Here is a 23,631-nt window from a genome sequence, read left to right as displayed (position 1 = left end):
ACTGCTTTGACTGCTAATAAACTGTGTCCCACACACAGAAACTGAACTTCAAATAAATTTTCTTTTCAATAGAAAAGGCTCTCCCATAAAACACAGTAACCTTTGTCTGGCCCTTACAGGTTAACTCCCCTGTCCAGCAGCTCCCAGGACAAACTCCAGCTGCTGGACTCTGTGCATGAGCAGATGGCATTAATAGGAACTGCAACTGAATTAACACTCAGCTACTGCTGCCTCCCCAGCATGAGCACTGAAACCACCACAGCATTTCAGTTGTTAGACAATTATGTTAGAGATGAAAATGGGGCATTATTTACGGATGATCCTTGGCATGCCAACTGTTTCAGCACCTGAGTTTCTCACAAAATAGACCACAGAGCAGTAGTAAAGCTGAACCATTTTTTAAGTATTAATGATACATTCTTTAGAAGTCATTAGGGAAGTTGCTAACAGTGTTTTCCAGGTGTTTGTGCTGTAAATTCACAGTCTGGGGTTTGTTTGCATCTTCTGTTCTCCCAGGCTCTCAGCTGGCAAATACTTGAACCTCTGCATGACCCAGCCAGGCACTTCATGGTATCACCTGCTTCCAGGTGAAGTCCTGGTCTGCCCAAGGCCTTTATGACAAAAGGGTAAAAAATGTAAAATTAGACGTGTGCCTCCATCACGAGCCATGGATTTGCTGTGCCCATATTTCCTTGCTCATGTTACCTCAAGAGATCCACAGTTGTTTGGTTTTTTTCTCTATCAACACCAGGAGCACAGTGTTGGGTTGATAAAAAACTGGTGTGGTTCAGGGGCTGTTTCCAGATGCATTGATCTGGAATGGCTGTTTTGGTTTTAATTATGGTGGGTGTGCATGGCTCTTATTAGCCCAAACAAGCCACGACAGTTTGGGGGAGAGATGTCTATGTTTTGTAAAGTTTCAAAAATCTGAAATGTGGGTTCAGGAAATTGCTTTGTAAAAGTAAAAGAATATGGAATGTACAAAGGGAGAAGGACATTGTAAGTGTTAGATTGTTAAAAGCTGCACAGTGCTGGCCTCTGTGCTCCTCTGCCAGCCTTGACACATGTTCAGCTCTGGTGGGAGCAGAACCAGGTGAATGAAATTGATTATTCTTTCATGCTTCCCAAACCATCAAGTGTTATTTCTTACTGTAATTTTCTGCTATGTAGCTATAGAGATACATCACTTCTAAGTGCAATATAGTAATATAATAATAGTAATTCTAGATGAGAGGCTTCAGATGCCTCCTTTTACATTTCATGTTTCTGTGCCCCTCTGCCTTACAAACAGTCAAGAATTAATCTTGTGAATTAAAGAGTAAAGGGGAGGAAAAAAAGCCCAAATCCCCCTCTGTGATCTCAGCTCACCCTGGTCCCATTCCCTGCCCTGACCCGTTTCCACCTGGGATGTGTGCGGGTGGAATTGTGGCATTGCCCTACGCTGGTGTCTCTCTGGAGCTGGTCAGGCAGGCAGGGCTGACCTTTCTCTTCTGGCTGTTCCTAAATGAGTCCTTGGGCGAGGACCAGGCTGACGTGAGTGCTCTGCACTCGAGAGGTGTGTGAGAGATGATGCTGCTGCCACATCCTGCTGATGCCCTCAAGGGCACCCTTGTGCAGGCAAATGCCACTCACGTAACCCAGCAGGGCAGGATTGGCCCCTGCAGCAATTATTTTAGTTTCCCTCACCTCCTTTTGCCCGTCTCAAATTACCTGGGCTCCTGTCAGTGCCCAGCCTCTTGCTCCCTTTACACTCTGGGCTCGCTGCAGGCAGCAGGACATCCCTACCTCCAGCTCCAAGGTAACTACACATACATTGCTTTTCTAGCCTCAAACCATAGCATTTCAAATGCAAGGGTTATTAAAAACAAATTCAAAGCACCACAGGATGTGGTGTTAATTTGGTTAAATTTCTTGACTTGTGTAAGTACTTGGTGTAGGAAAGTTTGTGCCAGCCCCCACTGTGCAGCTGCTTCAAATCATGGAATCACAGGATTATTAATACTGGAAAAGATCTCTAGGATCATAAAGCCCAGACCTTAATGCTGACCCTTAAGTAACAATTTTAGTTAGAGGAAGATAAACTCTAACAAGTTCAGAGAAAATGTCTCTAATTACATGAGTTTTTTGTGATTTTGATTGTAGCTCTCTGCACTGCGAAGATGAGAGGTTTATACTGCAAAATAGCACCAGATTGGCTCAGAAGGGTGAGCAGTGCCTGCACCTTGACTGGGCTTTGGCAGGAGAATTTGGGCGTCTGGGTCTCACCTGGTCGGGTCTGACCAGCAAGACCTTCAGCTGACAGAAACCAAAAGTCATGGTGGTACCAAGGGGTTGTTCTCTGATCTGTGAAGAGTTACCGTGTCTTCTCTACTCATACGAATCTGGTCACAGGTTCATAGTTTGGATTTTTTATTTTTTTTTTCTCCAAATTAGTAAGTTTTTATAACCATTCACTCTCCTCTGGAATTACAAGCAGGAAGAAACTGAAATGTGGTTGGTGTTTTTGGTGGAGATGTTCCACGGTGTGATTAAGCCACTGTCAGAACGATGTCTGCACTTGGTGCTGTTTCTGCGCTTTGGAGACTGCATCTCAAAACCCAGATGAGTCAAAAGGGTTTGAGTGATGCTGAGGGTGAGCAATGAAACTGGAAAAAATCACCTATATTGCTTTATGAGATTGGATGTTTTAACGTGTGTCTTATTCTCTGAGCTGTAGGGTGATGCTGCAAACCAAGAGTGATGTAAACTGATTTCTGTGTGTCTAAAAATGGCCTCTGAGGCAAGCAGTGACTCATGGCAGTCGCTGCAGATGTTTCTGAGGCTCCAGAACCTTCCATGGACAGGCGGGGAAAACTTTCCACTGCCCTCTGTAGGCTTTAGCTCGAGCTAAGGATGGCTTAGAGGAATTACCTCTCAAGTATAAAAGGCCAGGCTCCGTGTCCCTGCACCACGTGAGGGCCCAGCTCAGCGCAGGGATCCTGTGGCTAAAGAGCTTTGTGGGGTAAGACCTGTGCACACATTCCCTGTGGGGCTGAGCCCGTGTGAACTTTAGCTGTGACTGTGCTATTCCTCCAAAATGTCACTCAGGATCACATGGGGCTGCAATTAATACCACCCATGACATGGCTCAAATATCTAATCTACTTCTATTTCTAGAAATGTCACTGTAACCCTTACACCTTCCTTCCCTCCGGGCAAGTGTGAAATACTGGATAACCAATACCTGTGTTAGAATGCACGCAGAGAAAGATGAAGCTGGAAACTTCCTCTTTAGAAGAAGTCAAGAAAGTCAAGAATTAACAGGACAAGAATTTTTAAATTTTTTTCTTAATATTAGAAGTAGTTTTGAAGTTGTCAGATTCCTGGGGTTCAAGCTGTGGTTACAAAGTGCCCCTCCACCAGTGACACCTACAATCCTTTGGGCTGTTCTTCAGCCAGCACCAGATTTGCTGTAGTGACTTCATTTAAACCTTGGTGCTGGCCTTTGTCTCCATTTTTTGTGCATGGCAGGTGATACAGATAAGAAAATGCAGTTTAAAGCCCAAGATGTGCTGCTGGCAGGACACGGGTGTCCTGAGGGCTGGTTACAGGTAGCTGAGCACGTCCTGGGGCAGAGCAGAGCAAGAAGGGCTGTGACCTCTAAGGCTGTGACCTTGTGGACATGTTGTGCTGATTCACTGGCCATGGCATATGGGAATCCTGCACTGGGAAAGGCAAGGCTGGTTTGATCCTGCACTGGCTCACCCTTTATGGTGCCAAGGGGGTGAAAATGAGGAGCCCTTGGTTTTGCAGACACTGGAGGTCACCTGCTGTACTGTCTGTTACTCTGAGTCAGTGCTGCAGATGTACTCTGGCCCCTGCAGACATGGCCCCACAGGAGGATTCCCTGGAATTAACCAAAGCTGCTCATTATGGGACGAACGTGGTGCAGGGCAGTTGTTTATGGGACACTTGCTGTGTGTTCCCTCCCTGTACAGCAGCGTTTGTGCCCTTTCTGAGAGGTGCCACAAGCACAGATGACCTTGGGGGTAAAACCGGACAGGAGCTGGTGCCAGTGAGAAAGGCCAGTCCCAAGGCACTGAGCTGTGCTCCACTCCCTGGCCTGGGGCCACCTGCCATCCTGGTGGTGTACAAAGACATCCTGACCAGTGTTATGAGGCAGCTATTCCAAGCACGAGCAGACTGAGATAAAACGGGAAAATGTACAAGGCAAGCTGTGAAAGCGTTTTGTGAAGCTCAAATACCCAAAAATGCCTTGCAGTGACCTTGACTAATAAGAGGAAAACAGAAACCCATCCCTTGCCTACAGGTGGAATCCCCTGTAGGAGACACACCTGGTGCTGAATACGGGCTGGGACACGAAACCAGACCCTCCACCCGCAGCAGAGAGCTGTGGGCACTGCTGGGGCTGTGCCACCTGCACAGGGCAGGAGGACACACAGGCTGTGGGTGACAGCAGAGCAGCTCAGCCCTGACTACCACTGCCACAGCTCAGTTTGGGGCACATCTCTGAGTGTTTCTTACACAGTGGGCCAAAATATCTGCATCCTTACATTGTTCACGAGGAAGGTGCCTCTTAGTGTGCGTACCCATTACACTGGGGAAAAGAGTTTTGTTGCTACGGAGCATTGTCTGAGTGACACGTGCTTGAGGACTCGTGCCAGGAATCCTAAGAGTCTTGTTAAAAGTCTGAAAAATGAAATCTTTAAGGTTTGTACCCCAAAAAAGGTGTCGTGTCTAATCACGTAGAAATCAGACCTCTCTTGGACAAATGACACAGTAAAAATCAGTTTAAGATTAGATGCATCTAATCCTGTCTAAAATAAAGCCTGAATTCTCATGTAGCTTGTGGTGGACTGAAAGAACTTGAAACTTGTGGAAGGTTGGTGCAATTAATGAACCACTTACCACACATAAACATTTAAGAAGAAATTGATATATCAGACTCAAGACCCCTTTAAGAATATTTTGCCAGTGACTTCAGAATGCCCAGCAGAGGAGAAAGCTCCTTTGCTTATGAGGAAGCATTCCAGTGTAAAGGGAAAACGAAAGTAATAGTAAGAAAAAATGACGGGACTGATAGGGTTGCAGACAACCCCATGACAGAACCTGGCTCAGAAGAGTTTCTGTGTCTGTGCTGGCAGTACTGCCCTGCTGAGTGAGGAGTCTCCTGGTCTCAGGGGCTGTGTGGCTCCCCGGGGCCAGCACTGGCCTGCAGTGACCACGCTGTGGCCCCAGGGCTGCTCTGGTCTCCGGCCACTCGGGCGCTCAGCGGAGAGGAGCTCTGCTCTGGGCTCAGAGCCCCCTCCGGGGTTGTGAGGCTGCTGAGCACCAAACAAAAGGGAAAGAGCTCAGGGCAGAGACAGAACATGATCTCTAAGTTTGAAATGTCATGAAAAGCTGATGTAGAGGCATGAAAAAAGAGCGAGTTATTAAGGAGGTGCATGTGGAACAAATAATGGGTAGAAATGTCTGCAACGAACTGTTAAAAGTAGTAACAAAGGCCATTGATTTAAACTGAACAGACATGCAGGCCAGGAATAAGAGTTTGGGTTGTTTTGGTGAGGGTTTTTTAACCTCAGGTTGATTAATCCTTAGAATTCATTTCTCTTCCCTTTTTTCATACTGTCTCTACATGGTTTTGAGCACAAAACAGATGCCTTCCTAAGGGAGGTGTTCTCCCCCCAGCACACCTGGTCAGCTCAGGCAAACACTCAATTCCTTCCCAAGGGTTAAAACTGATACCCTCAAAAATTCTTCTGATCTTGAAACAGTGTTCTTTCGCCGTCCCAGCTGCACTATGGCAGCACCACAGACACTCCCGAGAAAATCGATTTTCTGTCATGAGCACAGGGGAAGACACTCAGGGAACTCCTGCAAAAGAAAAACCTGCACTTTTTAGGCTGTGCAGTGGTTACATTACCCCGATGAAAGTGCAATCCTTGCAGTGGAGGCTTAGAGATGGTCTATGGCAAAACCTGAATCACAGCACAGTAATTCTAAAGTGCTCCTAGGAAAAACATACTCCTTTAATCAGAGGTAATGGTGGTGCAAATCTACTGTAGTGGCAGGCTGACAATTTCTGTGGGGGAAGAAGAGATGAATATATTAATGATTTGAGGTCAGACTTGACAAAAAGCTTTGATGAGGATCTTTTCTTAGTTTGAGGCCATTGCATTCAGACTCTTTCCAAATGAATCTTTTAAAAGGTTTGTTTTGAAGCAAAGCATTACTTAAAAATCATGTTATCTTTTGAAAGGCAAAATACGGAAAAAAACCCTCAAATGATATTGTTTCCTGTCCAATAAAATTCCTTATTCGTTTTTTGCCCTCATTAAGTAAAAACTTTCTTTGCTAAGGTTGTACACCAGGTTTTTGAGCAGTCTTTTTGTGCTGCTTTGGTTGCACTGCCTGTGCTGCAGGACATTCATACCCAGGACTAGAGTCCACCCATGTGGCCAAAGCTGTGAGTGAGTCAGGAGTCACAGCACTGTGATGGAAAGGATTACGCTCACTTTCCACAGCTCTCCAGACGCTGGTTGTCTTCTCTTAAGACATTCCAACTTTCATGTTCCCCTAGACCCTTTGCATTCGATGGTCACAACTGATGGCAATTCCATGCTCCAGTCAGAAGGTTGTACACCTTCTCTTCCATTGTAGGAAGAGATGTGTAGTTAAGCACCATGTCTTTTTTAAAAGAGGGAAACAAACCCTGTCTTACAATGGTTCATATTTTTTTTAGGTAGACAGCCTGCACAGTCTGTGGCATCTCCAGTGTGAGAGGCTTCTAGGAGCTGCCAGAGAAGTGTCTGTCAGGTAAAGCAGAGCCTGCCTGAGGGTCAGGGAAACCTTTCCTGAGATCCAGCAATGCCAGACTGTCCTGGGGATGAGCCTGCAGCCAGCTGCAGATAACACTGCCCACAGGGAAAACACTTGTGGCCTGGCACATGATAAAGCTGGCGATAAAGCTGGCCCTGCTTTGGGGATCAAAGCCCACCAAGGCATAGACAGGCAGAAATAAGGGTGAGGAGGGGTTCTCAGGCTCACTCAGCAGCAAAGCCACAACACCAACCATGGCACAAAGCCTGCACGCTCTGAGGCACCAAGAAGGTCTCTTTGCCTTTCCCCCAGGGTTCATCTCTTTCTTTTCCCAGGTGTTTAATTTCCCTTTCTGCTCACGGGTTCTGGTTTCTGTTTGCACCCTGTGCCCGGGGCAGCTCAGCAGACCTGGGGCAGGGGAGCACAGAACGCGCCTCACCCACGGGCTGGGCACACAGAGCCCTCGGAGCCTCTGGGGGTTTCTGACAGGCCATGGTTACACTGCTGTGCCTCACACTTCTTCCTAAACACACCCTGCACATGCTTCCACTAATTTAATCAGATGTACAAACCGTATTTGTCCCTTAAAGCCACACAGGGTTCAGAAGCTCCCAAAAAATCCACGGTGGTAGAGGTGCTGATGAGTGCCTGGGGTTGTTTGTCATAATATCATCATCTGCAGTGGGATTGTGATATGGCTGATAGTTTTCAGGACAGGTTTTTGACTGCCAGCCAATTCCTTGCAATGGTGAAACAGAACTATAAATACACAGAGCTGTTGGGAAAATACACATGGTGTTTCACAGACATTTAGGTATAACAACAATAGCTCTGTGAAGATTAGTCACAAGGAAATATTTCCAGAGTGTAGGATGAGGTGCTATACTGTGAAAAGGCACAAGAGCCATCTGCTAAACACACAGAAAAGAAATCATCAGAAAAATCTACATCAGAAACCTCTTATCTGATTTTTATTTATAGTCAAACACACTCGTACTGCATTTTGGGAGGGAGGATTCCTGTTGCAGTCACAAGAGCCTGTCCTGCAGCTCACCTAAATGAATTCATAGATTATGGGAGAATCTTTCAGTGAAAAAATACTGAAATTTCTGTCAAACAGTCATCACCTTTCTCTGGAAGTGGTGTTACATTAACTGGATATTGTGTTTCAAAGACATGGAGGAGACAGAATGAAAAGATTCCAGTAAAAAATTGCTGAAGCACAACAGAGGACATGAAACAAATGACTCCAAACTTGGAACACATCAGCTCACAGATGTGACATAGAAAGAAGACACTGGTTTGCAACATAAAAACATGCAAGCACCGAAGAAGTTGTTACCAAGTGAGAAGATAAAGATGCAACATTGCATCTGTCTTTGGACAAGGGGGAAAAAGACAAAGAAGTAAAGGGTTTGGCCCTAACTGACCCAGACCTACAAGAAAATTATTGGGAATTAGAACTCTTTGCTCACTAAAAATAAAATCAAACGCTTTGAGGAGTTTAGTATAACCTCCAAAAGAATGGTGAAGAGACTGCATAAAAACATACTTGAGAAAACTTTTGGTAAAACAACTGAAACAGCAGATCCTCGAAGAAATGTCATGTTTTTCTGTAAATCTTCCATGCTCATCTCACAAAAGTGATTTACCAGAGTCCAGTTTTAAGAAAAAGCTTCTGTCGATGACACAAACTGGAGTTTAGGTTCATAGAATTGTCCTTTACTTGGACAGGAGCTGTATGTCACCAACAATACTAACCCAAATCTGATTCTTGTAAGAAAAAACGTGCATTGCCTCTTTCAGAGTCCCACAGAAGATGCCATTTTCTTGCTCAGACTTAGACCCCAGCAGAACAAAACAGGACGAATACACACACGCCACACACCGCACCGTAAATCCCCACATTTCCCTGAACACACCGGACGAGCACGAGCTACTAAAGGGGAAGAATGTCCTGTTCTGGGGGGTGAGCTGGGGGTGTTGCTGCAGTGCTGGTGCTGACCCTGGCTGTGCTCCTTGCAGAGAGAATGGCTGGCACCTTCTGCCGTCTCCTGGCCGGGCGCGCGGCCCCCGCGCTGTTCGCCGCCGCAGGCACGGGGGTGCTGGCCACGGGCTACCTGCTGGGCCAGCACAACGTCAATGCTGCTGTGCAGGAGAAGAGGAAGCTCTTCCCGCCCAGGTAAGGAGGCAGCAGGGGCAGGGTGGGGAGGGAGCTGACCCCATCAGAGCGGCACAGTCCCCGTGTGTGCCATCGCTGGGCTGTGTGGCACCAAACACAGCACCGTCGCCAACATCTCCACTTCTGGGCAGCACCAGTAATGGCCTGCAAGGGATGTGGATAATATCAACACTCACAAAAAAAAACCCCCAAACCAACCAAAACCAACACTGCTGAACAACAGGAAGCCTAAGATATGCCTCAAGTTTAGTAGTGTATCATTCTATTTAACTCATCAGTGACCAACAGCTTTGCAGGTCCACCTACGGGACCTGCTGGTTGTATGGACTCTGCCACTGGGAAATCTGAAGGTATTTTCACCATGCAAGCAGTAATAATCTCCTGATTACTGCTGTACTGGAAATACTCCTAATTCTGTTACAAACTGGCAGGCTGACGGTTAGAAAGTAATTACAGGTCTTCTTCTCTGTAGATTGACTTTGCTGGCCAGACTTGCCAAAACTAATGTGGATAGGGATCTGACATCTTTTAATTTTATTAATTAAGTAATTTGTAGTATGCTAGCTAAAATGTATTCTTAGAGAAATACCAGAGTTGTGCATAAAGCAAATCACGACCAGTACAAGGTAGCTGAGGACTGACAGAGTTGCAAAGACCCCTTGCTAAAGCCTAACGTCTTTATTTTCCCTGGCTTCATACAGCCTGCAGCTTTCTGCAAATAACAATGCCATTAAACCAAATCCTGTATTTTACAAGAAGCACTGCCCAGCTGGCAGGTCAGACAATCCCTCTGATGTCCATGAAGCTGTGAGAGCGCCCAGGCTGCAAACAAAGAGCGCTTCTTCATCTAAACTTAAATGTCTATCTAGCTGAGCAATTCGATGCTGGGGCTCTTTCCTGCCTGACTCAGATGTCTCAGTGGGGCTCAGTGCCCTTTCAGATCTCGCTGGGCCCCATTTCCCGGATGGCCCCCAGCAGCACAAAGCACGGTGCAATGTGGGGCACATTCAGCACCAGAGCCTTCCTTCCTTCCTAAAATTCAATGCAGCATATAAACCAAGAATAATTACACTTTTAGCTTCACAAACCATCCAGGTCACTGTCCAGTAATGCCTCGGGTTTCTCTCTCTGCAGTGCTGACTACCCCGACCTGCGCAAGCACAACAACTGCATGGCCGAGTGCCTGACGCCGGGCATCTACTCCCGCCTCAGGGACAAGATGACCCCCAACGGGTACACCCTGGACCAGTGCATCCAGACTGGGGTGGACAACCCCGGCCACCCCTTCATCAAGACAGTGGGCATGGTGGCTGGGGACGAAGAGTCCTATGAGGTAAGAGGATTCCACAGGACTGGCTGGGTCTGTGCTCGTGGTGCTGTTCCTGTCGGATGAAGACAGATTCCCAGAATGGAGCATGTTCCCAAGACAAATTGTGTCCCAGAGGGTACACTGGGGGCAGGCTGGTGTTTTCCCTCCTTTTGCGCATTAGGAGAAGCAGGGACATGTGGTATTACTATAGGTGCCCCCTCTGCTGCAGCTGAAGGTAATAAAATGTACCCCCTTGGCAGCAGCTGCTACCTGCCTCCAGCAGCTGCCCTCCTTCCTACAACTAAACCTAATTTATGGAAAAACTGTCCAATTCTGAGACACACAAAATGAACATGATGTGGAAATCACATTGTGAATCAGCAGAGGCAGAAGCAAAGCAGACATATCTTCTGGGCAGTGCCAGACATCACTAAGCCACAGCCTTTGGATCACGAGGAAAACTGAAGGCAAACAGCATCAGGGTGGACAGTTCATTTAGCTCTGCAATGAGAAGAGGAAAACAGAAGAAAGTCCTTATTGTTATTGATCCCTGTGGTCTGCTTCCTTCATCCACCTGCAGTGGTGCCTGTTCCTGTGCAGCCTCCCCACAGTGTCCCAGTGAGTGTGGGCTGGATATCTGCCACTCCAGACTCTCAGCTCCTGGGTTTGGTGTGCCTGTCCAGGTGTGCACTGCTGCTCCCCGGCAGGGAGCTGTGCTGGGGCTCACTGTGGGCACAGCTGAGCCAAGTGGCTCTAACCAGGACTCTTCCCATGGCAGGGAAGACTCAGGGTACTCCTGCATGACCTAGAACCTAGAGGCAAGTGGCTGGGGGGGCTCTGGAGTGTGTTCTGGTTGGCAATACACCCCAAACCCCAGCCTGGCTGTTCAGTCCCTGTCTATGGTAACTGCAGACAGGGCCTTCTGTCTGGAGCTGCTGCGAGGACGCGTTCCTGTGATACTGCAGACTCTCTCTATGTTCTCTTGACTCCGCAGGTGTTTGCTGAGATTTTTGACCCTGTCATTAAAGCGAGACATAATGGCTACGATCCACGGACAATGAAGCATCACACGGACCTGGATGCATCCAAGGTAGGACTGAAACAAAACAATGCCACAAGAAAGGCTCTGAGCTGCTTATTCCAATGATGATGCTGTATGCAACAGTACTTTTACTTTTCTAGATCCAACTGTGAAGACCCAATTTTATGTTTAAGGAAAATGGGATGCCAGTCATGGCCCTGTCAGCTGCAGCCCTTGTTCTCAGCAGGGAATAAGTGCCAGCTGTACCAAGCATTTGGGACACAGCCTCACTGGGCACCTGGGTCTGTTCATGAGCTTAGAGAACACAGAATCATCAGAAAATGGTTTGGGCTGTAGGGGATCCTAAAGCCCATCTCATTCCCAGCCCCTGCCATGGGCAGGGACACCTTCCACTATCCCAGGGTGCTCCCAGCCCCATCCAGCCTGGCCTTGGACACTTCCAGGGATCCAGGGGCAGCCACAGCTGCTCTGTACTCCTCCCAGGATACCTGTCCTTGCTTCCACCCTCTGTAGATTTCCTGTTTGCATCTGAGCTTGTTCAGGAGCTCCTTGCTCATCTACACAGGCATCCTGATGTTTTTTCCTGGTGCCCTCTTTGTTGGGATGCATCACTCCTGAGCTTGGAGGGGTTGATCCATGAGTATTACCCAGCTCCTTGGGCCCCTGTTCCCTCCAGGGATTTACCCCATGCTGCTTGGCCAAGCAGATCCCTGGAGAGGCTGAGGTCTGCTCTCCCGCACTCCAGTTAGTGATCTTGCACTCCAGCTGGTCACTGCTTTAAAGGATGACACCCTCCCCTGATCTTCCCTGCCTGCCTTCCCAGGAAGCCTGTATCCTTCCACTCCAAGTCACAGGAATGTCCCTCCACATCCCCATGATGCCGGTGAGGTGGCACATCTGACCCCTCCTGCTTATTGCCCGTGCTATGGTGTGTTTGTATAGAGACATTTCAGCTGGGCCTCCAATGAAGCCACCCATTCTCTGGTGTGGAGGAATTCCTTGGGCTGGAATTCCTTGGGCTGGAGTTCCTCAGATTAACATGGGTCTAAGGCATGCAATGAAAGCAGGAGTTGAATCCAGTACCCCCACATACATAGGGTCAAACTTTATGTGCAGCTCAGTACTTCCTTCATAGTTCAGCTACGCTGTGCTCATTTTGAGCTTCCCTCTTCCAAAGGATTTCCTTACCTGGCCCTCTGCCTCTGCCCATATCCCTATTTTCCAAAAGCCACGTGGACTCCACATTTGGGGACCATGCAGGACCAGCTGGTCACTCCAACATGTTCATTCAGCCAGAGAAAGGTGTTGGTCCTGAAAACAACTCCTGGTGCCCGAAGCTCTTGAAGGGCTCCCGCTGTCCTGAGTGGAGAGGATGCCGGGGCTGGGCAGGGAGAAGCCCCTCTTTGTGCACGACGGGATTTGGGTTTTAGAGGCGGACGGAAGGCGAGCACTGAGCCCTGTCTCCCCGCAGATCACCCAGGGCCAGTTCGATGAGCGCTACGTGCTCTCGTCCCGGGTGCGCACCGGGCGCAGCATCCGCGGGCTCAGCCTGCCGCCCGCCTGCACCCGCGCCGAGCGCAGGGAGGTTGAGAACGTCGTGGTCACCGCGCTGTCCGGCCTGCGGGGGGACCTGTCCGGCAAGTACTACAGCCTGACCAGCATGACCGAGCGCGAGCAGCAGCAGCTGATCGATGTAAGTATTACCGCAGGCCTGGTTCCTACGGTATAGCACTGTGTCCCGCAGCCATAGGGAGGAGGAGGAGGAGAAGATCCAGCAGGCAGGAATTGTGCAGCAAGATTGATTTATTTAATTATTTTACAAACTCTTTCATAGACTTTTTTCTTCATAGTCTAATTGGACAAAGGATCAGCCACCCCTTGGGGGTGATTGGCTAAAATCCTAAAACATCCATTGTCAAAATATTTTCTACTATACCATAAACAAGACTTTCCAAGGTTGCAGGTGGCTGCCTCTTCTGCTAGCTCTTCTGTGAGAGAGAAAAGTCTCTCACGGACTTAGAAAAATAACAAGAAGATCCTCACTAACAGCATTTTTGTACCTACAATGTAAGTCCTGCTCCACGCCCGCAGCACCTTCGCCGCCTCTCCTTTAGCTTAATCGTCACCTTCCTCGGGGGCACACGCTTCCCTGCAGAGCCGAGCAGGATAACCACACAATTAACCTGTATTTAATGGCCTGTCGATATCTTTAATGGGACAGCAAACCGCCCAGGGTCTGTATTTCTGTTAAGGACATCACTGTGCAGGTCTGAAGCGTGGATTTATATTCCAGAGAGCGAGACCTGTGTCAAAGCAAACACACATGGCTGCTGTCACCTCTTTGGACAAGTATCGAGGTAAATTCAGGACCTTTCCTTGGTCATTTCCTTGAGCAAAGATTGATTCTTTCTATAGTAATAAACATTCTAACTTAAACTATTACACTGAGATAGGCATCACATGGTATTTGTATTCCGTACTGTGGGGGTGGGGGGCTTTGCCTATGATTGCTTGACATCAAAATGACACTAATTCTAATTTCCCAAAATTTGGCTGTAATTTCATTAGTGAAAACTATGCTAATTCTAATTTCCCAAAAGTGGCCGTAGCCAATTGCACCCAGGTGACCTTTTCCTAGTCCTGTCGTTGTGTTTAAGGAATTGAAGGATCAGGCCCATAACGAGAGTTTTCATTGTCACACAGATGGAAACACAAGGATTTTCATCATGGATTTTGTCACAGCATGTGACATATCAAACAAAGCTTGAATGAGCATTTTAAATATCCAAAGGAATGGCTGTACCCTCTTAGCTATATTCATGGCACATTGTTCCATAACATCAACCAAAGGGGAGCTGATGAAGTAACGTAACTATTTATAACCCTGGAACTAGGTGTCACAGTCGGGATTAACCAGGAGTTAAGAATTTGTGTAAGGTCAGTAACTTTTTAAATTGAATGTCCTTGGGAATATGTTTATTGACAGGATGTTGATGACCTATTGCAGGTTTTCTTTTCAGCAGGAGACAGCCCCTCAGAAAGCACAGATTGAAATAGGAGTATGGAAAATGTAACTCCTTCATGGTTTAAGGCTAAATCCTGTGGGTGGTGGAATAGGCTTCAGCGATTCAGCATTTTATCTTGTTTGGTTTGGTTTCATAGTTGAAAATGCAAAGTTATAGAAATCAGACACTGGCATTGTAACCTGAGATTCATTCCTTACCTCACAACACTGCTCACCCCCTCCAGTAATTCAGGACCTTGCACCTCTGTGGGATCAGGCTTTCTGCCAGCTTTTAAAAGGCACCATCGGAGCTCAGTAAGATCAAAGTTTATTTCAGTGAGATAAATCAGTGCTACTTGAATTGCATTCAGCACAGAAGGCATTTGGTGTTTTGCAGATTTGGGCCATATGCTCATGAGAAAAACTAATAGCTCTTTTCTTGCTAAAAGGAGAATTTTTCTTTCAAGCAAAGTGTCAAGTGGAGCAAGCTGAGGAGGGAAATTTTGTGTCCCTTTGAAGAACAAAGACAACTCTATACCTTTTCTTCCTGCATGGCTGGAGTTCTGGCTCCACTGTGTCCATTACAAAGCATTCAAAGATGAAAACCTAAGTGAAATGAAGAATATAATAATAATTATTGCATTCTTCATTAAAAGAAAAATGAAGTAAAGCACATGAATGTGTCTACCACGTCATATGCTCTCTGGATAGATTGCCTCAATATTTTTACTTAAGCCCTAGGTTTAAAAAAAAAAAAGAATAAAACCAACAACACTCCCAGCAAAAACCCCCCCAACATTCAATATAGCAGTGTTCAAGGAATTAAGAACTAACAGTTTGTTAGCATACACACGAAAATCAATAATAAAATACTTATTGTCTTAGGGGGAAAAAAAACCCCGAAAACAAATTAATTTTTTTAAATGTAAACTAACAGGCATGGGACAAGTTGGTGGCACAGCAAGTGCTACATTTATTAAGTCACAAATAGCAGCTCTGTTAAGGAACAGACCAAGCCGGTGATTCCAAAAGGTTGAGATTAGCATAGATTTAATTCCTGCCTTGAGTTCATGCTCAGAATAAATATCTAAATCTCCATGCTGGAGAAGTATATTTTCAGAACTAGCATTTTTTATTATTATCTTTTTTAATCTTTAAGAACTCATTGTCTTCTCCTACGCTGGAATATGTCTGAACGCAGAGAAGATCTGGAGCCAGGTCCTCAAGAGCACCCTTTGGTGTGTCCACATGGATTTAGGCCCCACTTCCCATCCCTCCTTACATTAGAAAAATGGTTTTGGCAGAACATGTCAGTGAGACTCTGCAAGACTTATGAAAATCACCTGGGTAAAGAGCTTTTAGTTTCCAGGCAGAGGGACCAGGTTCCCAGGCTGTACTGTGTGATTTGCTTGTGCTTCCACTGCCTTCACAAAAAATGTATTGGACAGCATTACACTGCTTCCTGGATAAACTGGAATTTTGTTTTGTTTTCTCTCCCTCTCTGTCTGTCTGTCTCCCTTTGGCCCCGTTTTGGTGCCCAGGATCACTTTCTCTTTGACAAGCCAGTGTCCCCTTTGCTAACATGTGCTGGGATGGCACGTGACTGGCCGGACGCCAGAGGAATCTGGTATGTTGTGAGATCTGCAGAGTCCTGTGTCCTGCTTAAAGATTGTCTTACCAACCTCCTTGCTTGTCCTAACCCTGCAGCCATTCTGGTCCCACACTCACAGTATGTCCAGTTTGCTTTAAAAAGAAAAATGTTTTAACTCCCAGGGCTGAAAGCAACCTTTTCCTTTCAAATGAGCTGGATGAAAAGGAGACAGGGAAGTTGAATTTCCTGCTTTGTTCTAGGTCTGTTCTTAGAGTCACACCTCACTTGACGTACTTTGGGCCCAAATACAATATTTTCTGTGGAGATAAAGGGGTAACAAGCTCTGAGATGAGTGCCCAAACCAGCAGGAGAGGAGGGGGCAGCTGTGCAGTGCACAGCATCTGCATCCACCCTGCTGCACTGGTAGGCATTGCCAGGTGCTTTAATGCTGAAACAACAGGCAAAAAGGATTCTGAGGAATTACCTAGTGTGAAACCTGATCACCTAGGAAACCCAGTGACCTGCTGGAAAACTGTGAGGATTTTTTCATTTCAACAAGCTTCTTATTAGATTCAACAAGGTGCAGATTGTTTGGTCCCCATCTGAGGAAAAGGATAAAGCTTGAGGGACCTTTGTTCCTCATTCATTGCCTCTACAAACAAACAGAAGTACGAACAGCATATTACAATCCAGGGATCTCCTGAATAAAATAGGCCTAGGTTTTGGCTTCTTTTACATGTGAAATATCAGGCAAACGGGAAAAAAAAAATTAGTGTGATTGGAACGTACTTCTGTAAGCTACTTCTTGAAAAGCTTCCTTTCTCTTGCAAAAACATGCTGTCAAAAATTGTGCACATTCTGGAAATCATTTTGCTTTTGATGATTTAGATCCTGTCCTTGTTATGGGCTGCAGAACCATTTCCACCACAGCACCATCAGCAATGGCACACTTTAAATGCATGGTCCTGAAAGCAGTGGGAACACTTGTATAACCAAAAGGGGGAGGTGAGTTAGGCCAAACTCAGACTATTTATAAAACCCTCCCTCAGCATTTGTATGTGACTGAGGAGGAGGTGACTGGACCTTGCCTGACCCCAATGTCAGGGCACAGGATGTTTACACCTGCTCAGCATTGCACTGTCCAGCTCCAACTGCAAAAAGAAAAAGGAGACGCAGTAAAAGACCAGCTGAAAGTCAGGCTCTCAGTGATCTTGAACTTTCACTTTCATGTGCCTTAAACCTGGTGATATTTCACTGTTGGCACAAATGAGTCTGATCCCATCAATCACCTTCTATGTGCTGTAGAAAGGCAGCAGTAGGAGACTGGCCAAGAGAAGACAAAGCCAGGAAAAGTGACCCAGCACTTCACAAAGCCAGCCCTGATTGTCTGTTTGAAGCAGGAGCGGGTTTTCAGGGGTTCTGTCCTTACTGACACAGCAGGGTCACTGAGGGGTCCCAGACACATCCCTTGAGGGATGCAGACACCCAGTGCTGCCAGGGACACAGCGGGAACTGGGGTTTGAGATTGGGGAGAACAAAACCCTGAGCACACTTTACTTGGCTCCCAGCAGCATGTAAGTGTTTGGGTTTTCCAAGAGCAATAGAACCCTTCCCTGGGGACAGAGGGTGCAGAGCTTGGCTCCTCCCTTGGCTGCACCCTCCTGATGGAGGACCACACGTTTTCCTTGCCTAGCACTACAGCGGGATGATGTGACCAGAAAACTTTCCTCACACTGTGCCCAAGAGACCCTGTAATGCCACAGGCATGAGGGACCCAGTGGTGGAATCAGCTCCAATCCCTCACTGGAGACAACAGTTTTATTATGACATGTTTAACACCTCTAGTGCTCAGAGAGACTGTGGTAAACTGAGGATGCTGAGAATTATTTCTCAGGGCTTGCTTTTTAAAAGATTTTTTTTTCTCCCCTCTTGACTAGGCACAACAATGAGAAGACATTTCTCATTTGGATTAATGAAGAGGACCACACCAGGGTAATCTCCATGGAGAAGGGTGGCAACATGAAACGTGTCTTTGAAAGATTCTGTCGTGGGTTAAAAGAGGTACTGTCTCAATGAGTTTATTATTCCTGTTTGTTCACTGTTGTCACCCGTGCTTACTGTGGTTCACACTGAGCTGACATCTCCGGGAGCAATGAAATGAAGTCACATCAGTCCACACAACAACCCACATTAACACAGCTAAAGCAGGAAACACGAGCAGATTGCAAGCTGAGTTGTAGGGAAAAATAAATAAATATACTATAATTTTTTTGCTATTTTGTGCCTGCAGACTGTGGGAATTAATAAATGAAGCATTTCATTTGGATTGTTTGATTTGCTTGAATGAAGACTTTATTTGGCCCTCCTGGTTCTCATTCCTGAGGCTGGGAGCAGAGTGCAGCCTGCTGAGGTTGTGCACAGGTCTCAGGGCCTAGCACCCACTATTTTGGGGAGATATGGGGGTTTGTGATTAAAATACTAAGAACTGATCACTAGGGCTCCTGGATTTTATGTTGGTCTAGCTAATCACAATGCTAACAAAGAAAGGCTTCCTGAGACAGGGTGTGGTTTAAAACAGTTTTGCCCGGACAGTCCAGGTGACTCAGGTTGGGTCTGGGCCCAGTGCAGCCCTCTGACCTGCTCTGGCACAAAAAAAAGTTGACTTACGAGAGAAAGAGAACTTTACTGTGCCCCACAGGTAATGTCAAGGAACCCTGGAATGGTTTGGGTTAGGGTTATGGTTTGCACTGGGCTTTGAGGCACAGAAAAACAGTCATCTGACTTATGATCCATTGGCATCAAGGTGGTTACTGAGAGTTTCCAGGGTGGGTTTCCAGGCATACCTGTGAGACTGAGCAGTGCACAGGTGACACAGCTCCCAGGTGTTGTTGCCAGCTTTGCCTCTGCTGCTGAGCTGAGCTCATGTCAACCTGTGGACGTGGACACGGAAAGTGCTGGGGCAGCTTTGGGAGCTGTGACCACAGCAGGCGTCTGGGGCAGCAAATCAGATCTAGTTTCCCACCACCAGTTGTGTTATCCTCACTAGATACAGAAGTGATCTTAGGAGAGTCATTTATTCTGTATCCTTCTGCAGACCTGAAGTATTCAGCTGCATTTCTAGGAGTCCTGTGGGCATGAGCTGGTTTATGTATCCAGCTCTCCTCAGGGAGAGACGAGAACTGAACTGAAATTGTATTGGGTTTGCACAAGCAAGTCTGAGAAGCACAGATGAGAGAACAGAGTCGCAGGTTATTCAAAGGGCAATAGACCCTTGTGACTTTCCTGAAGATAATTATTTCACTCTCCTGTTAATTTTGGTCAGAGACCTACTGATGAGAAGTCTTATCTACAAGCTGTGTTGTCTGCTTATAATGGAAGCCTGGCATTTAGAGACCAGGAGTCCTCTTCAAGGAATCATGACATCAGCTAGAAAACTACACAAAAATCAGGTTCAGCTGCCTCTGTTGTAGTGTTTGAGTCCTTTGGGGTCCTATGTTGCAAACTTACTTCAAAATTACTGAGTTAGAAACAAATGGCAAAAGCCACAACTCTTAAGCGAGGATGTGGCTCCATGGGCCAAGGCTTTACAGAAACAATGCAAGAGGGAGTTTTGTGATGAAGTGACAAAGAGTCTGAAAGATAGTGGTCATGAGAAGATGGTGAAGAAATCCTTCTGGTACCTGATGTCTGCAAACATTCGTATCACACCTAGACCACACCGCACCCAGGTGTAAATTCCTGCCACTCCACTGGTATCTTAAAATAGGACACTGGTATATGCTGCCCTTTCTGTTTTGTTTCTGTCTGGCCACCCCAGGTGGAACGGCTGATCAAGGAGCGGGGCTGGGAGTTCATGTGGAACGAGCGTCTCGGGTACGTGCTGACCTGTCCCTCCAACCTGGGCACGGGGCTGCGCGCCGGAGTCCACGTCAAGCTGCCCAGGCTCAGCAAGGTACACACGGCGCTGAAACGTGGCAAAAGTCAGCTCTCCTGGTGTGTAAGGGAACAGAGGAAAAATGACAGCTTACGGCAACTGCAGGGATGTGTGTAGCAAGGTCCCGGGGGTAGTGCGCAGCTAAACGAGCACGCTTTAATTCTGCAAATTGCTGTATTTGTTATGGAAATCAATCTGCTTCGCGGGAAGCCACGAAGATGTGCTGTGATCGAAGCAGTGACAAAACTGCACCTCTGCCTGTCATATATACCATACACGCAGTGAAAGGCAGTAAGCTCAAAGCTGTTTCTCCTGACAGGACCCCAGGTTTTCCAAAATCCTGGAGAACCTGCGCCTGCAGAAGCGTGGCACCGGCGGGGTGGACACGGCGGCTGTGGCCGACGTCTACGACATCTCCAACCTGGACCGCATCGGTCGCTCAGAGGTAAACTGATCTTTTTAGGGGGTTTCCCTGGCTTTTTAGCTGAGATCTGTACAGACAGGGGTCAGTTTCCCTCTGCTGACCTCAGTGGATCCACAGCAGTTTTTACTCACGGTGATTCTGGCCCAGTGGAGATGCTCACTGAAAGAAAAACTGTTAACATGCATGAAGTGCTTGATGAATACTCCTATTATGGCAGTGAAAAACCCAACCCTGAGCAAATGTGCTGAGGATCTCCTTGAGGGCATGCAGGTGGTGCAAGGAAGCAGGCATGGAGTCCTAACCCACGCAGGGTATCAGGCACTAAAGCAAGACTTGGTGTAGGGTGTCACGTTCCTTTCACTACCAAGTCACACACTTCCTCCACGGCTGCACAGCAGCACAAGGCTTCCACTCTGCAGTAACTGAGGAGCTGGGGCCATTTCCACATGTCCTGTGTGCCTCTCAGCAGAGGACACAAGAGAGCTGGGTTTAAATCACAGTTAGATTTAAATCAAGGCAAAGATTTCACAGTCAGTCCTGAGCCTCCCCTGTAGGGCACAGACCGCAGAGAGATGGGTTCCCCTCAGACATGTGCTGCAATGCCATTTCAGTGAGAAGGAACATTTGCTGTGCCAGAGCGTGGAAATGACCCTGCAGCCTGGAGCTGCTGCTGCCTTCCTGGGAGCCCGGGTCCCACACCTCATTCCAGCTTCACGTTCAACTATTTTATAAGGTAGGGCAGCTCCTAAGAGCAAGGCTAACGAGGATGGGGGAGAAACAGCCATGCCCAGGAGCTGCAGCCTCCTCTCACAGTCAAACCCCGAGGCTGTGGCAGTTTGGATGTGGATGCAGTCTGGCCCGGGTGTTGCAGCCCAAGACCTGGGGCCAGCCTGATTCTAGGTAGTTTTTCATAATAGAAATATAACCCTGGGATAATGCACCTGGTGGCAGCAAAATTAACCCAGTCCACAGTGCCTTCCCTTCCTGGCTCATCTGCCACTGGAGCTCAGCCAGGTGTCCTGTGCTTTCTGATCCAGACGTGCCTTTGAATGCCCCACAGCCACAGACAGAGGTCTGGACACTTTAAATATTGAAGTTTGATGCAGGCACCTGTGTTCCTTGGGATCTAGAATGAAGTAAGTAACAGGGAACAAAATAAATAAGTGTGAAATACTATTAAGCTGTTTTATTTGCCAAAACAGCCTGTGAAAAAGACATCTATTAATACCTGACACATCATCATGTGTGCTTTATATTAAAGTAACAATAATAAAAGAGGATTACACGGCATGATTAATTAAGCCCTACTGACAGACAGCCTAAGCCTACAAATTTTTGCTTATATAAAGACTTCCACTGAAGTCAGTGATGCCTCCTACAGCAAGGATCCAAAGGACTAAAACAACAAAAAAGACACAGGCCCTACCTTGGAGATTCTGAAATCTAAATAAGAGAAGACATACTCAGGGGATAAGAAAAGTTTTATTATAAGATAAATTTTATTCAGTAAATAATTAAATAAATTCCATTATGTGGTAAATGTGTTTGCAGAACTGAATTATGTTCCCAAAGGTGCAAGATAAAACTGTTTGCATTTTTGCTGTTTCAGTTACTGGTCAATGCAAACTTAATATGAAATTTGTTTTCTTATGGAGACTGCAAATTCAGACCTCTGAATTCCCAACACAGCTGGTCTGTAAAGGACAATGAAATAAACTGCTAAGCCACTGAGATGCTTTATAGTAAACACAAATCCCTTGAAAATCAGCAACTGTCACAATAAAGAGACAATGGGATTTAGTCTTTGCACTTGGTTTTAACAAGCCAGTCATTTAAGGTTGCTAATGAACCATTTCATGGAGATTCAGAAGTATCAGCTTTATCTCACTGGCTCACAGTGCCACAGGGCGTGTGGTCCTCACATGTCACCTGTCTGCTGGGGACAAGGCCCCTTGTATTCTCCAGCAATTTTGAAGCAGGTTATGAAGACACCACCACCCCCCTGCCATACAGAATTACAAATTCTGGTGCTGCTCCGGGCCTGGAGCGAATCCCACCCGTGGCAGTGTCACTCAAGAGCTGGGAACGAAGGAGTGCTGGGTGCTGCAGAGCCAGCATGGGTCCAGAGCTGTGTGTGCTGGGCCTGGCAGAAGCCTCAGCACAGCCTGGCAGGACGGGCAGGGTGCTCCTACGGCTGAGGGACCATCCCAGCAGGGCCATGGCTGTCTGCAGGGGAAGGACACAGCTGTGCTCTGATGAGCTTTCTCAGGCACTGAAAATGTCCCTGGCAGTCCTGCCATCCTCCCAGTCCCAGCCACGTCAAGGACACCCACCCTGTGCCTCCAGCAGCATTCAGGGCTGGTGTGAACCAAGGCAGCAAGCCTCCTTCTTGCTCTCCTTGCACCAGCATCCCTCCCAATTCATTTCCATGTCTCTGTGCTCACACAAATGTTCCCGCACAGATGGTGTGTTTTGGGCTTGGGAGCTGGGGAGACACAGCAAGAACTTTAGTGCTTCATCAAGCACTGCCTGGCTGTGCTGAGCACTCACAGCACAGCTGCTCTGTGTTCTCACCCTCGTGCAGTGTGGGGAATGCTCTGTGCCAGGCATCGCTGCTCAGCAACACCTGGGGGAGCACTCTGCACCCTTTCGGGGGGCATGTTTGAAACAGGTCTCTCAGCTTCTGCCTGAACACTTTATATAGGGGCTTTCTCCTGGTTGGTTTGTTCCTGAGGGAACAGTTTGGTGGAGATAACTTCAGGGACCTGCTTCAACGTTTCTGCTGCTGCTGGTCTGAGCTCAGGGCAAACAGGAGAAGGGAATTACTGTGGCTTCGCAGAACCCTGTGCCAGAGGGGGTGTGATGTCTGTGATGCTCCTCACTTACAGCTTTGCCTGCTTTTGTGACAGCACAAGCCAACTTCCCACTCTTCTATTGACAGATGAGCTAAACCTGTTACTACAATTTTCTTGTTGTTGTAGGTGGAGCTAGTCCAGATTGTCATCGATGGGGTCAATTACCTCGTCGACTGCGAGAAGAAACTGGAAAGAGGCCAAGACATCAAGGTGCCACCCCCCCTGCCTCAGTTTAGCAGGAGATGAAGTTGCTGCTGATGGCCGCAGCAGAGAGTAAACGTGGCTGCCACTCTGATGGAAAGGCACCCCCATACATCTCTGTATAAATAAAACACCACCTGATACCTGAGGTCTCCTGGCTGCACTGGCACAAACTGGTCTGGGGACAGCTTTACTGGGGTGCACCCATACAACCACCTTGGGATGCTTCCCTTTCTTGGTTGGTGATAAGAAAAGTACCACTTCAGCTGT

General features: G+C 47.2%; 1 protein-coding gene across 1 annotated transcript; it reads left to right on the top strand.

Moving 5' to 3' along the window:
- Window positions 1-1,696: 1,696 nt before the first annotated feature.
- Window positions 1,697-23,509, top strand: CKMT2 (creatine kinase, mitochondrial 2). Its single transcript, XM_042023071.1, has 11 exons — window positions 1,697-1,798; window positions 6,743-6,816; window positions 8,845-9,001; window positions 10,136-10,334; window positions 11,305-11,400; window positions 12,824-13,045; window positions 15,898-15,983; window positions 17,885-18,008; window positions 19,765-19,899; window positions 20,201-20,326; window positions 23,287-23,509. The coding sequence occupies exons 3-11, from the start codon at window positions 8,850-8,852 to the stop codon at window positions 23,404-23,406; spliced, it is 1,260 nt and encodes a 419-aa protein (XP_041879005.1). The 5' UTR covers window positions 1,697-1,798; window positions 6,743-6,816; window positions 8,845-8,849; the 3' UTR covers window positions 23,407-23,509.
- Window positions 23,510-23,631: the final 122 nt, after the last annotated feature.

This window comes from Corvus kubaryi, unplaced genomic scaffold (genome assembly GCF_017639235.1).
Source record: "Corvus kubaryi isolate FWS band 111438036 unplaced genomic scaffold, C.kubaryi_AGA036_p1.0 37236, whole genome shotgun sequence".
Taxonomy (NCBI): Eukaryota; Metazoa; Chordata; class Aves; order Passeriformes; family Corvidae; genus Corvus; species Corvus kubaryi.
The sequence above is the reverse complement of the archived record's forward strand: the minus strand, read 5'-3'. Positions and strand labels throughout refer to the sequence as shown.